The sequence below is a fragment of the Gekko japonicus genome, unplaced genomic scaffold, assembly GCF_001447785.1.
Source record: "Gekko japonicus isolate JY-2015 unplaced genomic scaffold, Gekko_japonicus_V1.1 scaffold43, whole genome shotgun sequence".
NCBI lineage: Eukaryota > Metazoa > Chordata > Lepidosauria > Squamata > Gekkonidae > Gekko > Gekko japonicus.
In genome coordinates this window covers 2,180,363-2,199,706 of record NW_015173123.1, presented here as the reverse complement: position 1 = coordinate 2,199,706, position 19,344 = coordinate 2,180,363, and the positions used below count along the sequence as shown (strand labels likewise).

The window sequence follows — 19,344 nt, the reverse complement described above, 5'->3', positions numbered from 1 at the left end:
AAATGACAGAAAAAAGGGGAAAAAATTAAAAAGCAAAGAAACCCTTAATATATAAACAGTTAGACTATGGTTAGGCTTTTCCTAGATACACAAAGTAACCTACATGACTACACGCCTATGTCAAAATACTACAAAAAAGCAATTAAAATAAATTTAAAAGGGGAAAAGAACCCATCAAGAAAAAATAAAATAAAATGAACAAATGGATTATATATACACATTTTTTTAAAAAGCTGTTGTTCTATATAGTACAGCAGGTTCATGAGATGATAGAGATTTTGGACAACCAAGTCCGCTGAGTGCCACCTCCAGTTTGTGTTGGTTATTTGGTGATGATGTAATGTTCAAAGTCTGATGATGTATCACCTAAACTTGGGACCATTCAGAAACTTCTCCCTGTCTTGCCTGGACATCCAGATATACTCTACAGTGGATAAAAAAGAAGAACAGATGAAAAGAAAATCATTGTACCCAGACCTTGAAGAAATGCATCCCTCCTAGTACTATAGGGTGTCTCCTTATGGGGTTTAGGTGGCAGCCATGTGGTTGCCCATGATGTTCCTTAGTTCAGAATGTGACAACCACACGCTTGCGGCAAAGGGTGAATGCATGTTGTACCCACCGGGGCTGTGTCTGCTGCCCGCTGTCCCAAGAGGCCAGATACTGCCGGGAGTGTGGCCTCACGTGGCAAATCTGACTCTGCTTCTGCTCCTCCCAGGGAGGAGGTGAGGAGTTTTACAGGGCACAAAAGCCCATCCCCCTCACCACTGGGGGTCTGATGCAATCAACTTTCTGAGATGTCCTCAGGCATTGCCTTCCAAGCACAAGGATCAGAACATTTTTTTTTAATACAAAGTTTAGTTTCTTAGAGAACCTCATTTGTATGTCTAGTGTCACATGTGGCGTTCTTTCCCCCCAGTTCAATGGAATTGTGGCATACATATACACAGCAGCCCTGGCTGTAATACTTGGGTTGGACCCAGACCAGACTGGCAATTTCCACCATGCCATTCCTCTTGTCATTCCTCAGGGTCTCTATCCCCCCCAGGAGCAGCATGTTATGGACATCAGGTGGGGGGGGAGGAGGGAAAGCTCCATCCTGCCATCCAATCTCCTAATGCAGAGCGGCAGGGATCATCCCCCAGTCTTAGGCAAGTAAGACTTCAGGGAACTTATGGCAGGAAAGCGCCACAGTGAGTTACCTTGTGGCTGATGCCCTGATTTTTAATTTGTGACTTATTATTTACTGTAACACACAGCAAGTCCCTTTGTGTTTTAAGCATGTTAACAAGGAAATAATTTATCCATTGTCTGGATAAACTGTTAAATCACAGAATGCCTCAGAAAGCAGACTTCTAAATAAACTCTTTGCAGGCAATACTTTAGAGGTACAGTGACTTTTGGAAGAACTTCTGGGGTATAAAATGTCACCTGCGCAGTGGCCCCGGATCTTGCTTGGCGCAGAGACATGAATTCATTTCCACATGTCAAAGCAAGCCTTGATTTGACTCTAGTGTAAGCACAAAATATGGCTGGCAAGAGCCTGGGGTGGAAAGGGCATGTGGCTAGGAGTTTCATACAATCTCCCCCCTTTGGTGAGACTCCTCTAGAGAAGCTAATTACTTCCAGGCATGCTGTGAAAACAGGTTGGGCTTAAAAACAGGGGTCCTTTGGGCAGGAGTCTTTGTAGGAAATGACGTGGATTGAAAAAAGAGCAGAAAAAAGAGGTATGTGGGTCAGCTCTGCTACTGAGGGTCAAATAGGGTGAGACCTCACAGTACCATCCCCCGCCTGGCCTGTACGGCAAACAGCAGCTGCAGGGGACTGACTGACGGTGGGATTCACCCGGCCCCTGCCCGGCAGCCCCAATCCTTCCTGTTTGCTGCATCTCACCTAGGTCAACAGCGAGTTAGAGTTTTGCAAAGCCACATAGCAAGATACTTCTGCAGTAACAACAGCTTAATTCTATACTTGGTTAGACCTTCAATTTCCACAAACACCTAATTTTTCATTTGGTTTCAGCATGAATCTGGTTGGGACTTGGAATTCAGGGAAGGACCTCTCCTTTGCATACAGAAAGTCCCAGGTTCAATCCCTGGTACTTCCAGTCAAAAGGCCCAGGCAGCAGGTGATGTCAAAGACCTCCTCTGCCTGAGACCCTGGAGAGCCACTGCCCGTCCAAGGGGACAATGTTGATGGTCTGATTCCATTTAAGGGATTCCGTTAAAGGTGTCTTCTGGAAACACTGGTCCTCTCGGAGGAGTAAACCTCAGGTACCAGTCCCGCAGGTTCTATTGTGGTGCAACATCCTTTCATTTCTGATGGAGATGGCACCTTTGGGCTTTGCTCTCCAAGCCCGGCTCCAGCCCCATTTTTATGTCATTTCCAGGGACAGGCTTGAGCTCTGCAAGCGGATGAGGGGGACCTCCCGCCACCTCTCAGCTTCAGGCCTCCCCGTATAGGAGGTGACAGGAACACTCCGAGGTGCTCTGCACGAGAGGAGGGTAGCTGTGAAGGGTCAGACTGGACACCTGCTCAGGTCTCAAGCAAAAGGTGTTTTCTGTCGAAAGCCGAACACAGAGGGGAGGGAAGCCAGGCGCTCAGCTCTTTTGGCCCTGCTGCACCTCAGTGCCCTTCTCCGCCAGCCGGCTCACTTCTCGCATGAGTTAGCCAGGCCTAAAGGAAGTGGCATGCAGGGCCAGAGAGCGGCAGCAGAAGGAGCAGAGAAAGAGAGAGAGAGAGAGGCACGTCTCAGTCAGGATCTGAGTGGGCCCTGCACAAATCCACGTGGATCCCTGCATCAAGGCAAATCCCTGCTGCTCCTCCTGGGAACGGCTGAGGAACTGGCCCACCCCCACGGCCACCCGCTTCCACCCGAAGATGAGCACTTGGGCTCCTGGGACGGGAGGCCCTGCCGGGAGGTGGCTCTGTGACCTGCAAATGTTCCACAAGACAATTAACAGGTTCCCATCTATAAGCCATGCTAAGCGTGCTTGCTGCTTCTGACGTTGTTAAGGGACGCGGTGGTGGTTAGAGTGGGCAGTGCAGGGGTGAGTGCAAGGACTAAACTGCATAATACAGTTGCAGGAAATGGCAGGAAATCTGATCTGTCACATAAAATACAGTTTTGACCTACAGTGAAAGAAGATGGTGTGGTAACCTTGGCAGCAGCCGTGCTCTTTTGTTGGTGCTGATTGTCCCCAAACACCCTTTTTAACTTCAGCCTAGTATTTGTGTTGGAAGTGCAACAAGTGCCCTGGACACACGGGAAAGGAATAAATGAAGTCCCAAAGAGATTAAACTTTTCCCCCTCTAATGGATGTGGCTCCACAGAGTACCAAAGTGGGGTGTGATGAGGGATCACCACCTTAAGTGGCCTGGAGCCTGTGCCATTGGGCTGCACCGGAATACTTCCTGCAACACCTGGTAAAAGCTCACCAGGTGGGTTTTGCAGTGTAGTGCTTGGAGGGCGCAGTGGAATTCAAGCTCAGCAGTGTGGCACATGTCAGAGCCTGTTTTATAATTAATTTCTCCATGACCAAAAACACTTCAGTCACTTCAACACCATAACCATGACAAACCTATTCACAGGCCCTCTTACTCAACCATGTGCCACATTTCAGCAGCTGTGAGTTTCATTCCCTGCACTGATTTGTTGTTTAGAAGGCATGCGAGATGATGAGCATTAAGAAAGGCAATGAGTCTTTCTCTCTCTCCACATCCGATGCATCTGTTTTGTCGTTCTGGCTCATCTAACCAGCCACAGATTTTTTTCTGTGAGTCATTTTACATACTAGGCTAAATATTTGTAATTGGCAATATACAAAAGATTCCCAAATCAGGGTGATAACCAACATTCAGATCAGTTGAAAGGTTAGGAAATGGGCAGTGATCCAGATGTACATTAGTAATAATTTGATTACCTTTTTTTTTAGATTATGGTGGTGGCAGGACACAAATATTGTATCTACATGGCATAGCCACTTAATTAAGCCTTGTGGTTTTCATATCTTTTGAAATGTTATTTTAATAATCCAAAACAATCCAAAATAATCATTAACAATTGTATAAAACAATGAATTTAAATGCTCATTACAAAATTAGCTAAGGATCCCTTTCCAGTTTCCATCCCAGAAAACTGATATTTTTAATTAATTGTTTAGGTAAAATAAACTAGTAAGGAAAAAAAAGTGATTAAAGACAGGAAGAAAGAAAAGAATAAAAGTATGACAAAAATACAGCAATAGAAAAGGGACATAGCACAAAATACAAATTGTATATACTGGAATACCTCCAAGTGAGATGGCAACCAACCCTGTGTAACGTTTCAATGGTATCCATTTGTAAAAGCCGTTGCAATCAAAGGCCCCTAAAATTGTACAATTGTTAATGTCATCAGTGAGATATATAGGAAGATATGGTGATTTCCCCCCCAAAAAAAATTATCTGAAATTTTGAGAGTGTGTTTGCCAGCATGAATATTTTGTTAAACTACTGTCTGTCCTCTAATATCTTAGTGCATTCAATGTGGGAGATACTTCTCTTAGTATTTGACTCCTTGGAAAAGTAAGCTGGGAACTGCATTTCTTAAAACACTGTTAGTAAATGGATGATGTGTTAAAATACTAAAGGCCCCCCACTTTTTGCAGAATGTTAAGGAAGTGACATTAAAGAGCCTCCCATGTGCAAAAAATCTAAAAGCCATATTAGTGCACACGAAGCACAATGCAGATTGGGCCACAGCAAAGGTCTGAAGCGCACACATATTCAGAACAACTAGTTCTTCAGGCAGAAAATGGAAATGAGAGCTGTTGAATGGCACACGGCCATTTAAATGGGTGGAGTTCTTAACAGAATGTTAATCCAAATAAGTGATTCAATGGGTTTTGCAAGTTGATATTATGATGGGAATAGAATTAAATAAGAATTTGGTATTATGAGATTGTAACTTTTAAAAAATGCAGTAAAATGATTTATACTGTGAAACATTGTCTATACTTTCCCCTTAAGTTTTACGGTTTGTTTGTTTTTTAAGAAAGAAAAGTAAAAGATTCCCACAACTTTTGGTACCAATAAGTTGTTGATTAGCAGAGAATACTGAAATCCACTAAATTGTGTGGGACATTCATGCTAACACACACACAGCTTGACCATACTACAATTGCGGGGGGGACCCCAAGCATGCAAATTTGTTAAGCAAAATTTCCACTCCCAAATTAGTAATATTAATATTAAAACAACTTACATTCACTTGAAAAAATTAATGTTGAAAATTTGTAACTGTTTTTGTAGGCTGCAACCTTAAAAAACGCCTCCCTTAGAATAAGCCCCATTACATAAAACAGGACTTCCTTCTGAGTGGGCTTGTTTAGGATTGCTCCCCAAGCCTGTAATCCTGGGCACACTCATCTGGAAGGAAGATCTGCACCTAAATTCAAATTACTTACTTCCAATTTGGGCTACACAAATAAACTGAAATCACAAGACCATTTTTCCTCTGCAATACACTGATTTTTCAACTTCCAAAACAAGATTGATTTGGATACAAGACACTCATGCATTACCTTGCTTTGAGATAGCTCAAACAGCAACTGTGCGTTGGGGGAAAAGTCTCATCTGGTTTGGTGAATCCCTTCACTTGGGTGCAGGATAAGGCAACTTCCTATGCTAAATATTATAGCAGGGTTTGATTTCTAGCCAGCTAAGATCCTCAACTTGCACAGGGCAGGTAAAGGGGCAAGTGACTCCTGTTATCCAAGATGAAAGCAAAGGATAGGCCTATTCACACATCTCTGTCTGGCAAGCACACTGCTGTACCCAAATGTGCCCCCAGGTTCTTGGAGTACAAATGCTACTTAGTAGCAAACAGATCTGTACCATTTCCTAATTTACATTTATGTATTTATTTATTTATTACACTATTTCAGAGGAACGATAGATATGAAAGTGACTTCCAGGCACACTTGCCCAAATAAGATTTCTCACCTGCTAAAGGTTATATGAGAGAGATCTCACAGCTTTGCTTAAATACGACACATGGAGCTGAAAAGAGAGTTTGACAGTGAAATCCTAAACAGAGTTATACCCTTCTAAGGCAATTGACTACAGAGGACTTAAAAGGGGGCAACTCCGCTTAGGATTGTACTGTTGGTGTGCCATGCAGCCTGGTGAGTCACTGAACGTCTTTACAGAAGTAAATAGACAGCACAACCTCTGTCAAATGGACACCTCTCAGTAGCTCATATTCATCTGAAATAAGGGAGAATGATACCTGTCCAGTATCTCGCAAAAGACCTAGTGAGGAGGTCTGGCTGAGTGAGGCCTTATTGCGCTTGAAAGACAAGAGGAACACTTTGCTGTTGCTCTTAGAGATGTGAGGCTTTCGTTACATGGGATCCATTGGGGGGGACGTGTGGGGTGGGGAGAGCCACACAAAGAGGTTCAATTTAGTGACAGGCAGGGCGCTGGAGTGGGCCACTCTGAAAGGCCTACTAGTAAGTGGAGCAGATGATACAACTCACTTGGCAGAGAAACAGTAAACAAAGAGGGCTACTTACGGCAATTCCATGCCCAAAGCCAGAGCCAGGCTGGGGACTGGCAGCACTTATGTAGTTACCAACACCGGAGTCTTGACTGGCTGTGCCGTAGAGATCTGCGACTGGCCCCGGGCTGTTTGCCCCTGGAAATCCTCCTGGCCGGGCTGGGTTGGAGCCTGCCGGGGAAGCGGGTGCGCCAAAATTCGGTTGAGCACTGTAGCTATTCAAGACTGGTGTGCAGAGAATAAAGCTGGGTATGAGGCCAGACGCCTGGCATGCACCGTTATTACAAAGCCAAACACTCAGAAAAACAGCCTAGGCCCAACTTCTAACACTTAACCAAGGCCATGCGATAGGAGAGCAAGTACTTAAGAATAGTCAGCCCATACTGCTAAGAAGCTGGGAGCTCCAAATATATAGAAATACGTATAAAGAGAGGGGAAAGAAAATCATTCAACACACTACTGCAACCAGAAACTGTCGGTGCTCATTTTCACCAAATTACCACAAAATATGTATTTTCCAACATCTGATTTGATGCTCATGCAGTAGTAAACGAGTTTTCTAGATCTGGGCACGTCGAGACAGCATTCACATCCCATGCAAACTACAAAGGAACTAGTTTTAGACTACACATTGTGTTAATATTGATATTAAATGTTGACAGCAAATAAAGCAAATCACAGCTAGGAAAACCGTTTTTGGATCCACTGAAAACTTTGGGATTAAAAAAAACCCACCCAAGCCGGGACCCCTCTGCCCTGTGAGCTCTCAAGACACGTGAAGATTTGGAGGTTTGAAATGTTTTCTTTAAATAAAAGCAAACAAACAAATGATATGCAATGGAACATTTGGAGTGTTTTGTTTCAACGGAGGGACCTTTAGTTCAAAGAATGAGTTCCTGCTTCTGTCTACAAAACTATATTTGGGACATTACCAAAAGGAAGGAACTGCTAGAAACAAAAAACCCCCCAAACATTTCTATAAGGAGGAATTCCATGAAATTCAGTTATTTCCTGCCAGTTCCTAAAGCTTGAAGTCCATAAGCAGTTTTTCTTACAACAATTTGGTAGAGGTAAGGTGAAGCAGATCTGGAGGAAGACTCAATGAGAAACTCTTTGCTACAAAAACGGAGAAGTTGCCTGCTTTGTGCTTTGGGGCTCCCGCCCTCCCAATTTTCTCCTGGCAATATCAAGAGTCAAGACACTGGTGATTTCCCCCCTGCAGATCATTCCTGATCTTTCAAAGTCTATTGCTTAATTACATTGAACAAGATGTTCTCCAATAGCTGAGAGTGCAGCTTCAGTGCAAGGAGTCGTGTTCTACCAAGGCTGTTGTTATGAAATCATCTATAACTGATCATTGGTCTGTCTGCAATGCCTAGAGATGTTTGATTTGTAAAGTAATGGTTGGTGGTCTTTGAAACCTACTAAAAAGGAAGCAGAAGTAAATGCTGAAAATCGAAGGGACCTGTTCCCTCACACCAGAGCGCTGCTCCACTGGTTACATAGACAACAGAAATGGAAGTCTGCAGAGTCGTGCCCAACCTTTCTAAAGCTTTGAATTTTGGCCACTAAAACTGCAAGCTTGCAGGTTTCCCCCAGAGGTCAATGCAGCCCGCAGGTACAGTCACAATTCCTGCCTTTCTTTTCTATGCTTGCCAAAGAATGCTGTTTGTGAGTTATGTACCCATGGCATTTCCTATTAGCTTTCTATCTGCATTTTGCAAGACACACATCTGCACTTCAAGCAGATTTCTTTGTTCTAAGAAAACAGGAGCCCTAGATAACAACATGGCCTAGAAAACCGTGAGCCTCCCACAATGCCCAGCACATCCAGTCTTCTATGCACTGGCATTCTAAAAAAATGAGAATACATTTTGTACTTTGGGATTCCCCCCCCCCCATCTTACATTTGGTACACTTTGAGCAATGTAGCTCTGGGAAGCCTTAAGATAATGGCTTGCCAAGTCCATATATGTGCACCCACCAGGGTGTCCCATTTGGGCGACAAAAAACAGAATGTGGGAATTTAGGGTGACTGTCTTACTGCTGTGTGTTGTCAACCATAGTTAAATATTTCAAAAGTACCGACAAGCTCACACAACATGGTGTACTGGTTGTTCTAGGAGAGGGATTGTGATTTATGAGGAAAGGGTGCAGTGGCATTACTCTTATCAGGCCACAGGCAAGGAGAGCAGGGTCAGCACTGGTAAGAAATAAGACCCGAGTAACTCCCATGTGCTGCACTACATTGGAAAACAAAGCACTTAAAAATATTAAAGATTAAATGTCAAGCTAACATTTGGAGTTCTCACTCATGGAGAAAAACACCCAGCTGAGATATTCGGAGGGCCCTGATTAACTTGCAAGAGAGGACTTTCCCCCCATTCAGCAAAGTGGAATCAGGCCTCGCCATCAGCTCACCAGAACACTTTGCTTGCCCAGGCGAATAAACACCCGGTCCTCTGCAATGCGCTTCACACAGGAGCAGCTTTAAATCACACCCTGTGGAGGTTGCCTCTGTGCAAGGGAGAGGCGGCCGCCCTGATAACGGGAGGCTTCACGGCATGATGGGGAGCTCCAAAGGCAGCGCAAAATAGCTGCCACAGGAAGGCTCTTGATGGGAGGTGCCTGTGCTGAGCTGAATGTGAGTTGACCCTGTGGAATTTTAACTTTGTCTGCTTGTAAATATGTTTCAAATGTTTTAATGTTTCAAATATCTTTTAATTGTGAAGGCCACTGGCCATGAAGAATAAACTTGCACTTGCTTCTGGATAGGAGGCTGGATGGAGGAGTCTTTTTCTCAACAAGCTGGCAACTTCTTTACTGGCTACCAAAGCCAGAGCTGTGCCTATGTTTGGACATCAGCAGAATTTAATTCTTCAGTCTTGACAACACATTACCAAATGTTTAAATTAGTCTACTGATGGTACCCAACACCAAAATCTTTATCGTATACCTCGCCACAGCCGAGTCCAGGTTGTTGGAAAAACTGTGGGTCAGTTGGAACTTATGTCCATTGTTGGTTGACTTGCCCAGTGTTGGTACCTTTTTGGCAAGCGATTTTGGAGAGAGTGACCACAATGACGGGGATGACACCAGAATTTACTCTGGAGTGCCTTCTATTAGGAGCAAATTGGAATAAAGATCAACCTTAATGGATAAGTAATGTTATTGTGATATTTTTATCAGCTGCCAAACTAGCCATAGCTGCTTGTTGGAAAATTTCCATTGCCCCTACAGATGTGGTATACACGACTATGGAGTCATTATGTTCTAGCTAGGCTTACTTTTAATGTGAATCAGATGACATCAACTAGAGCCCTCTTAGAGTTTAAGAAAATTTGGTCACCAGGTTTAACTTATCTTTCTAATCAGAAGGAAATTCCAAAGGAATTATATCATTCTTATGTTTAACATATGTCGATGTATATTCTATAGTTAAATGATGTATTTTAAACCTATATTTACTATTTTTATGTCCATAATCTTAGTAAGATCTGTATGAACCCTTTTATGGTTGATGAGGTATTGATTTTCTCTCTCTTCTATTTTGTATTTTTTGTTAAAATTGAATACATTAAAAAAGAAGAAGAAGAAGAAGCCTATGTTGTCTGCTGAGAAGACCAAACTCCACTAACTCCACCAAGGCCTGCTGATGGGGATGCAGAGTCCCGAAGGGGAGGTCACAGGTCCAGGCAGCTCAGACACAGATTCTGCAAGCAGTGTTCCTGTTAGCAGCTCAGCCTCTACAGGTGTGCCAAGGATTTCTACCAGACCAGCAGACGATGCGACCAGACCCACTTTGAGTGACATGGTCAGAATGGCCTCTGTTGCCTTCATCATCCTCCCAGCTCTGAGGCCTTAAATTGGTCTCCGCTGGAGAAGGGCATCCTCTCTGCCAGAGGAGTTCCGGGAGGTGTCTGGAAGGGAAATCGTTTTAACGGTAAGAGCACTGCTGGCAAACCCAGCTGCCTCAAGAAAGGGTGTCAGATCTAGCAGGATCAAGGGTGATTTCTTAAAATTTGGCCTGTTCATTCTTCTTTTAGAAAAAGGGTAGCCTGAAAGCTTAGGCCGCAAACATGTCAGGAACAGAAATCAGGGCCAGCCAGGGGGCCTTTCTGTTCCGATAGAACTGTGTCTCAGATAGTTGTTTTAACTGCTGTGCGGCTGCTTTCAGGGGGTGTTTTATTGTAAACGGCCTTCCACAAACTTTTTTAGAATGGTATCAGGTATGTTTTAAAAAAGAAACGAGCAAATGGCTGAAGTGATGGAGGCAATACTTGGGGCCCAGTGAAGCAAAGCATAACCCTGAGAGGTGTATCCTGTGAGCCCGGGGGGCGGGGGGTAGGGCGGGGTGGAGCTGCAGAGGATGCAGTGGCAGAACTCCCCCAAAGCACGCTTTTAATGAGTGTTTTTCTTGAAACAAGACCACACGCGTACAACTGTAGTCATGCAATCAATTGGCGACTAGCACAAGCATGGGAGGTCCCAAGATTTGTGCAGTGCTTGTGCTAGATCTTTCTCTCCTGTCCGTGGAAGGGGTCCTCCTGTGAGCAGGAGGGCACCTTTCGTTTCAGGCCCATCGTGTGGATCTGACCTGCTCCCCTGCCAAGAGGTAGGTGAAGTGACCCTAAGCACGGCCAACAGGCTGAGAGAGGAATTTTTAAAGAGGACAGATGTTACTCTAGGTGTAGTGTAGGATAACGATGTAGCAATTATGCTGGTGTGAAACACTTTTGCCCTGACCTGGATAGCCCAGGCTAGCCGGATCTGGTCAGAACTTGGAAGCAAAGCAGGGTTGGCCCTGGCAAGTAGTTGGATGGGAGACCTCTGAGGAAGACCAGGGTTGCTGTGCAGAGGCAGGGACATGGCAAACCACCTCTGTACGTCTCTCGCCTTGAAAACCTTCTGGGGTTGCCACCAGTAAGCTGTGATTTGACGGCAAAACAACAACAAACAGAACACTTTTACCCTGGAGCCAATACAGCAAAATGTAACGTGTGTATTATGGCAGGGATTCTGACTCATCCCTGTAGTACAGATGTTGAAAAATCCTCTCTCATACAACAGAATGGCAGGGCTTGTACATATAGGCTTTAGTTGTAAAGTCAAAACAAATATTTTGTGGACACTGACTATACCATGTCAAGATCATTTCCCGTTGTCCAGGCAATGCCTGGCAGGGAAACAGCACAGCACAAAAGCATGGCCTGTGGGAAATTATCTTGCAGATATGCTGGCAGGGTGTAAGATGCTTCACCTCTTCTTTGTTCAAGGCCCATGAAGCAGTGAGTTGCACAAACTTCAGGGACAGCAGCACTGGAAACTTTCAGAGAGCTTTTCTTGAAACTCAGTAAAGAAGATGTATCTTGAAACTTGCAGTGAGACCCAACGCTACACAGAAATCTTGTAGCCAGACTTTTGGCTTGACTCTAGAATGAGCTGCTCAGTAAACCTTTACCCTGCCGATACTCAAATCCAAAGCCATGAACGCGCCTCTCCAAGAACAACTTCCCCCTCCGGGAGAGAGAACTCACCGAAAGTGCGGACAGTGCCTTAGGAGCAGTCACCCTGTATAAACCGGCAGGAGAGGCCTGGAAGCGATGCAGAGTAAACTTGGCAAGATGGCAGGACTGACAAGTAGAGCTGCCAACTCTGGGCTGGAGAATACCTGGAGGCTTTGGGGGTGGAGCCTGAGGAGGGTGGGGTTTGGGGAGGGGAGGGGCCTCAGCCACAGAGTAGGGTGCCGCAGAGCCCACCCTCCAAAGCAGCCCTCTTCTCCAGGGGAGCTGATCACTGTCGTCTGGAGATCAGGTATAAATCTGAGAGATTTCCGGGCTCCACCAGGAAGCCGGCAACCCTAGGCCACAGAGATGTATTTATTTTTAACATCATAGCGGTATTTATTTTTAATTCACATTTTCTGATTTAGCTGGGCTTTTGCTTTTGTTAAGGGAACACTGCATGCCAGTTCAGTAGCTGCAACCTGAAAGACATTGTGGCAGAGATTCTTTCTGAATATATTTCACTGTCAGGGTGTTTGCCCTTAGAAGGGTGTTTGCCTCTGGGAAGTCAAGCGAACCATGGGCCCTTTCGTTCTTCACTTCCCCCTCTTTCAATGCGGCAGCAGGCGCAGGAGCTCCCTGCAGTAACTCTGAATTTAGAGATGTCCCGTGTGAGATTGTCACAGCAACCTCACGGGAAGTGGATCCTGAACTCGCAGCTCAGCAGCCCTTTGCCGTGTGCCTGAGGCTGCAGGTTCCATTGCATGACCTTGCAGAGATAACCTCCCTTCATGGTCCACTTGTGGCACACAAACAAAAGTTTATGAAACTAGGATGTACGTCTCCCATGATTCCTTATCCCCTCAATGAGTTATGGAGAAGGGAGGGATGGGAAGCATTTCCACACTGGAAACTAAAATCCCCAGGATTGCTCTGAAGAAGTAAAGATGGAACATTCTTCTGGCTTAGGTTCCCCCACAAAAATGGGTCAGGCTAAAGGGAGTGGGACAGCTTGACAGGGTTTCCAAACAACACGACCTGGTCGTTATGGGTGACTTCAGCTTCCCTGATGTGTGCTGGGAGAGAAACTCTGCAAAGCATCCACAGTCAGGTATGGATGCTTTGCAACTTCCTTCATCAAATGATGGAGGAAGCTACGAGGGGCTCGGCCATACTTGACTTAATATCGACCAACAGGCAAGAGATGGTAGATGAGGGGAAGGTGGTGGGGACCTTAGGGGGGAGTGACCATGTTCTGCTAGAATTCCTTTTGCTGTGGGGGACCAAGGAAGTTCGTAGCCACACGTGTGTGTTAGATTTCAGCAGGGCAGATTTTAATAAATTCAACGGCATGGTGAGAATCATTCTATGGACAAGACTGCTGGAAGGGAAGGAGTGAAGGGTGGGCTCTCCTAAAACAAGAGTTCCTGCAAGCTCAAGTCATTGCTTTTCCAACAAGAAGGAAACATGGTAGGGGATCCAAGAAGCCAGTGTGGATGGACAGAGAACTCTGTGATGTGCTAAGGGAGAAAAAGGAAATGTATGCACCCAAGAGTGCTCCAAGAACTTTCTAGAGAGCTCGCAGAGCACCCCCTCTTCCTCTGAGAAGTCCTCTTCTGATGAAACCAGGCTGGGGCAGACCCTGACCGGTCACGTCTTCCTCTTTCTCAGTATCTTGTGTTGCTGCTTGTTTCACTGGGGAGGGTGCAACTGGTCTATCACCTCTTCATGGAGATTAAACAGCGTCATTTATGGTGCTCTGAATAGACACACCACAGAATGGCATCTAGAGCAATACTCAAACTGTGATTTTGGCTTTACAAGGGGGTTGGACAATCTGATAGAGGACAAGGAGAAGTCTCAACAGTGACTAGCCACGATGGGACGGAGGCAGTGCTGTTCAGAATGCCTCTTGATGGTGGTGGTGGTGGTGGGCAACAGTGAAGAAGAGCCATTGCCTTCTTGCGGGCTTCCTGGTGAGAAAGAGGACTCTCCACCTGATCCTGCAGGGCTTCTTTTGTACGTATCTGTCCCAACAGGACCAGTATGCTGAATGAGGATGGCAATGCAAGAGAAGGTCGGGGGAAGTACACCCTTTGGCCACGCGGAAGGCAAGGAAGAGGGAAGCTGGAGTAGCCAGCTGGAGACAGGAGAGGGTTTGACGAGCTGCTGAGTGAACGAGGCATACGAGTGAAGCGGCTCAGGCCAGGAATCCCACGATTGGTGGGCCACCGTTTTTAATGCCTCTGCTTTGGGTCCCGGGATGCCTGGGAGAAAGGCGGTGTATAAATATTTTAAATAAAATAAATAAATAAGTGAGGGTTCCAAACCATCTAAGGTTAGCTCAGTGGACTAAGATTTAACTCTGGCCAAGTTCAAAGGAGTGAGCAGTCAAACTGTCAGAAAAGACTTTTCCGTGGAGGTTTCCCTTCTGTGTTCTCTCCCTCCTGGCCTCATTTCTCTTCAGATTTAAGAAGTGTTGAACGTCTTTACCATCCAGCCTGAGATGAAAAGCATGATCTCCGAGCCAGAGAGCCTGAGAATAAACCAATTCCATTTGGCGGTCATGAAGTTTTATGAAGTACGGGGCAAAGCAATATTTTTGAAACAAGTAAAAAAATGCACAAACAAAAAGTGATGGATTACTATTTGGTGCTCTTTTTAAATTGGGGTCATACAGGTTGATGACTGAAATGGGAAGGGGGAATACAGTGGTAAAAGCAGCTGTAATCTCTGGGTTTATTGGACAGTGGATCTAACCTTCCTGTCAAGCCCAGCCTGCAGCTCTCAAATGAGTCTCCTGTGGGAAACTAATAAAGTGGTAAAACTCAGTTTCCAGCTTCTCTTTAGAAAATGGGCCACAACAGGAACTGGGGGGGGGGGCCCTGATTCTGACACCATGTCATGTGCCCAATAACCTGGGTTATATAGCCAGGTTAAAAAAAATCACATTAAAATAGGAGCTGCAGAACAATTAATAAGGTCTGCAATCAGGCATTTGGTTTGTCTGGCTGGTTAATTAGACAGAATAAATTGGATGCAATTCTGCAACAGATCAAGCCCCCGCCCCCCAACCCACTGATGGAGACATTAGCAAACACCAAGCATCTGAGCTATGGAAAATAACAGCTAGTTGGGTCTCTGATGAACAATTTTGTTCTGTTGGAGGCTCCTGCAATTTAAGGTACAGGTGGAAAATCAAGAGTGATTTCAGAGAAGCAAAGCAGAGCCAGGAACATTGTTTAGATGTGAGAGGGGGGGGGACAAAAGGAAATGAAATTCAGAATTACGCTGAATCCAATTCGGACCTCATAATCCGGCTCAAAGTAAAGATGACCGAGGGAGGGCCATGATTTATATTTAGACTGCCATCAAATCAGAGGGCTCGTGCCTACATTATGTTGCCACAGACTTGGATTTGCCACTGAATGTGCGCTCCACAGCAAACGGCAGCCAGTCACCCCATCCTAACCCTTGATTTTACAAACATTTTGCATTCTCACACTGGATTTTTAGTTGTGCTCCTAAACAATGTTACATGTAAAGAGTCCCTGAGGAACGGGAAGTGACTGAAGGTGTGGAAACGTCAGCTGAACCCAAAAGGCCCCTCCCCCTTTCGCGGCAGGAAACAAACAGGGATCCCTGCCTCGCCAGGCTCAGTCACTGAAGTAAAACAGACGGTGACCCTTAATTTTAGGCAAACGAAAAAAGAAACCCAACAACAAACCACAGCAGAGTGCCTAGCAATCATTTTGTATGAGCCAGGTGGCCCTTGCTTTGATCAGTTGCCTCCAGAGGCGATCAGAGGTGGCCGTGGGACAGCCGGCAAAGGCACTTCTCTCTGACACGTTGCCCAGGTGGGCCCCAGGTGAAGAAGACAGTCCAGTGGGCTTCTTTGGGGAAGACATGATGGAAGGGAGCAGTGCTCTTGTGGGGGGGGGGCAAAGGAGCCCTGGAATGGGGGCATCGGAGAACAAAGTGCGCAAAGCTGGCATTAAGGCGAGATGCGCCATGCCACATCCATCAGTCTGCTCTTTATGCCCATCAAGTACATACTTTCTCCAGATTCCTAATCCCTCCCTTTTCTTTCGAGCCAGCATGAAATTAGATGGCTTAGAAACAGCACTCAGACATTGAAGACTATGACAGAGTAAAGTAGCTGTCTGACAGCATGGGAAAGCTGCATGGCTGCTGGAAATGACGCGTTCGCAAATGAGCCTGCACGGCAGTAGACAGTCTGCTTTTCTCAATAGGAGATGTTTTGTGCCAGTCTCTTGCTATGAAATGTGGCCCCTGCTCTATATTCTTCCTACTTCTTCCTTTGCATCTGGTAGCATTCACACCCCTACCCACACACTGTGTAGGCCTGACCTCCTGTAGTTTCTGCAATACGATCAGATGAGTAAAATTTCCAACCTCATTAGGATATCATTATTTCAGCATATATGTTACGAGCTCACACATTCTGCATCCCACAGTCCTTGATTGCTTATAAATTCCTACAGGCATCTTTAAAATAGAATATTTCAGTAGCTATAGAAGTGGATATTTTTAAGTAAAATAATGTGATAAAAAAGCACAAAAATCAATTGAGGGAAACAGGATTAATACCTCAACCCCCAGATTCTGATATTCACATAGGATCCAGTAAGTGACCATTGGCTTTATTGAGAATATTCTAAAGTAAGTGCTTGGAGAATTACATGGTAAACTTAGTGTTGTGGAGCGATTTCCAAGATTCTGAATGTAGACCTTGCTTTTTAAAGATCTGTTTACCCCCCTTCTCAATGCTGTATCACAAAATGCTTCTGAAGCTCTGCTCAGGCTCAAAATTGGTTTGCCATAGAGTGGTGCGGAATAGCAGGACTGTAATCCAAGAAACCCGTTTAAAAACAGCCCCTGTAGGGTGCACAGATCTAGCTCTGTAGTTCTTTGGGTCTTTAGAGAATTCTTATCTTCTGGCTTTAAACTACATCAGTGATATATTTTGAATCTGATTTTATTTGAGGTCTGTGTTAATCAATAGGCAATTTTTAATTTGCTTTTTATTCACGGAATTAATGTATACAAATGAATCGGACTTTTTTTGGGGGGGGAGAATATTTAGGGAAAAGTGAGAATCCCACTGTGGTGTCTACTAGTTGCCTGTTGCACTTTTAGGAAGCAAAAACCTATAGACTGAGTGATTATATCTTAAGGCTCACGGAATGACCCAAGAGCCTCTGGGGCTGACAAGGGAGCAGGAAGGCTAGCTTATCAGGCATTTTGTCTCATGGACCAGCCTGCAGGCAAATTAATCCAGTGTTGGACAAGAAAGGTCACCACTGAAAGATAAACTCTCTTTTGATATGCTGGGAAGAAATTTCCAGTCATGATTCATTATGACATCTGCCTTAGCATACGGTGTATTATGCCAAGGTGGATTCACAAAGCCTCTCTGAGAGAGAAAACTATAGCTTCTTACGCAAAGGCAAGCAGTTACAAGGCGGCTCATAAACTCACCGAAGTACATGTATTTAGGTCAACTAGCTATGTAAGAGCTGCCCACCCAGTGGGAGGACAACCTGTCTGAGGAGGGTACTTTAAATACATTTAAATAAATAGCACCACATGCCTATGAACAGCAGTGGGACACCCTTCTTCTCCATTTTAAGGTATGAGAAGGAGCCCTGTCACACCAGGTACAGGAGCAAAACCAGGTGTACCACCCAGCATATGGCCAACTGGGGGCTTACAATATGCCCGCACAATACACAGATTTTCAATTACATATTTGTCAACAATCATGCTTGACTTTCTCAGAAAAATATCATGGGTGTGTGCCTAAAAACAATAATGTGTGAAGGGGCTGTTTCAGGTGACTTTAGTCAAACTAAAGAGAGTCAGCAATTTGGGTATAAAAACATTGTGGGATATGAGAATTAAGATCGGTGCACTGAGGAAGCCTTGTGGAAAGAAAAAAGCTCATCTCAGTGGAAAGCAAGTGCTGGAGGGAGAAATGTACTAAAATATTCTCAAAAGGGTATAATATTTATTGATGGATTCATTAAATGTACAGACATTTTAAAATAACATCTTTCACAGGTCATACATTTACACTAACCAATAAAATATTTTCCCCATGCAATTCGACTATTTTTTTGCATCAAAATCCTCCACAGGTTTAAAAAGAACCCTGAAAAAGCAACACACATTATTTGACTCCTTCACTTGAGCCTTCCAAGAACACAACCAGACTTTAATCCGAACCTCCCTGAAAAGAATGCGGAGTCTGGCTAGCGAGAGCTGCCCTCTTCAGCAGCAGCAGCAGCAGCAGCAGCAGCAGCAGCCGCCATCAGAACTAGGGTTCCACTGACATTCATGAGGTCCGGAGGAGGCTCTGGAAGAAAGCAGTGCCCTTCAAAAGACACCGCAAAGTCAATGCAGATTCTGGAGCTGAGCCAAGAACGGAGGGAAGTTTGGCAGCCAACCGCGAAGTGGCATGGCAGGCAGGCCTCCTTCCACGCGCCATTAAATATGTGATGCTATCATCATTTTTTTTACTTCCCCAAAGGAATGAAATGCTATACAAACCTGGGCTCTTAAATTGATCCGGGCTGGGAAGGTGGTGGAGGGGGGAGTTACTCGCTGAAGCAGGGTGCTCGCTACGAAGCATCTGAGCCACCCGAGGCCCCATGGAACCATAGTCCGCGTACGATAACGGAGCCCGTTGGTCACCGGGCGGAGAATAGAAACCATAATCGGGGATCCCTGGAGATACAGTGACTCTATCATTGTGTGACATTGGACTGATTCTTATTTTCAATATTCAATTGTGTTTTTCTTTTGACAGTTAAAAAGCATGGAAACATAAAAAGCAAATATAGAAAACTGAGAAGTAAATGGACCAAGGTATAAATGTATTTACTTTAGGGAACTTAGCAAGCTAGGATTCGATAAACTCACCATCTGATATACTAGATTTTCATTTCCAAAGCAGGCAGGATGAGACATAAGAATGAAACATAGTGCCCTACTGATCAAAACCACATGTAATACAAGTTATCCCAAGAAATGTGAAGAAAAGCTGAACCAACCAGAGCAGAGCTAACCTGACAATGGCTACATCAATTCATCCACTTAGGCCTTCTTTCTCCATAACCAATTAAACAAGAAATAAATCTCTCCCTCCACTCCCAGTGAACACAAATATGTGATCTGTGTGTGCACACACATACACAGAATCACACAAAACATACACAAAATCACACATAGAGTGCTGTATGAGCACGAAGGTTCTCAAAGAGAGAGAAATACCCC

The 19,344-nt window shown here is 44.8% G+C and overlaps 1 protein-coding gene across 1 annotated transcript in view; it reads right to left on the bottom strand.

Annotated features, from left to right (window-relative positions):
* Positions 1-222: 222 nt before the first annotated feature.
* The window catches only part of MSI2 (musashi RNA binding protein 2), a 570,680-nt gene continuing 551,558 nt past the window's right edge, over positions 223-19,344 (bottom strand). The window contains exons 10-12 of the mRNA XM_015421923.1: positions 18,619-18,795; positions 6,558-6,766; positions 223-424 (exon numbers count right to left, since the gene is read on the bottom strand). Of these exons, the coding sequence (XP_015277409.1) occupies positions 383-424; positions 6,558-6,766; positions 18,619-18,795 (428 nt within the window). The 3' untranslated portion in view covers positions 223-382. The remainder of the gene's footprint in view (positions 425-6,557; positions 6,767-18,618; positions 18,796-19,344) is intronic.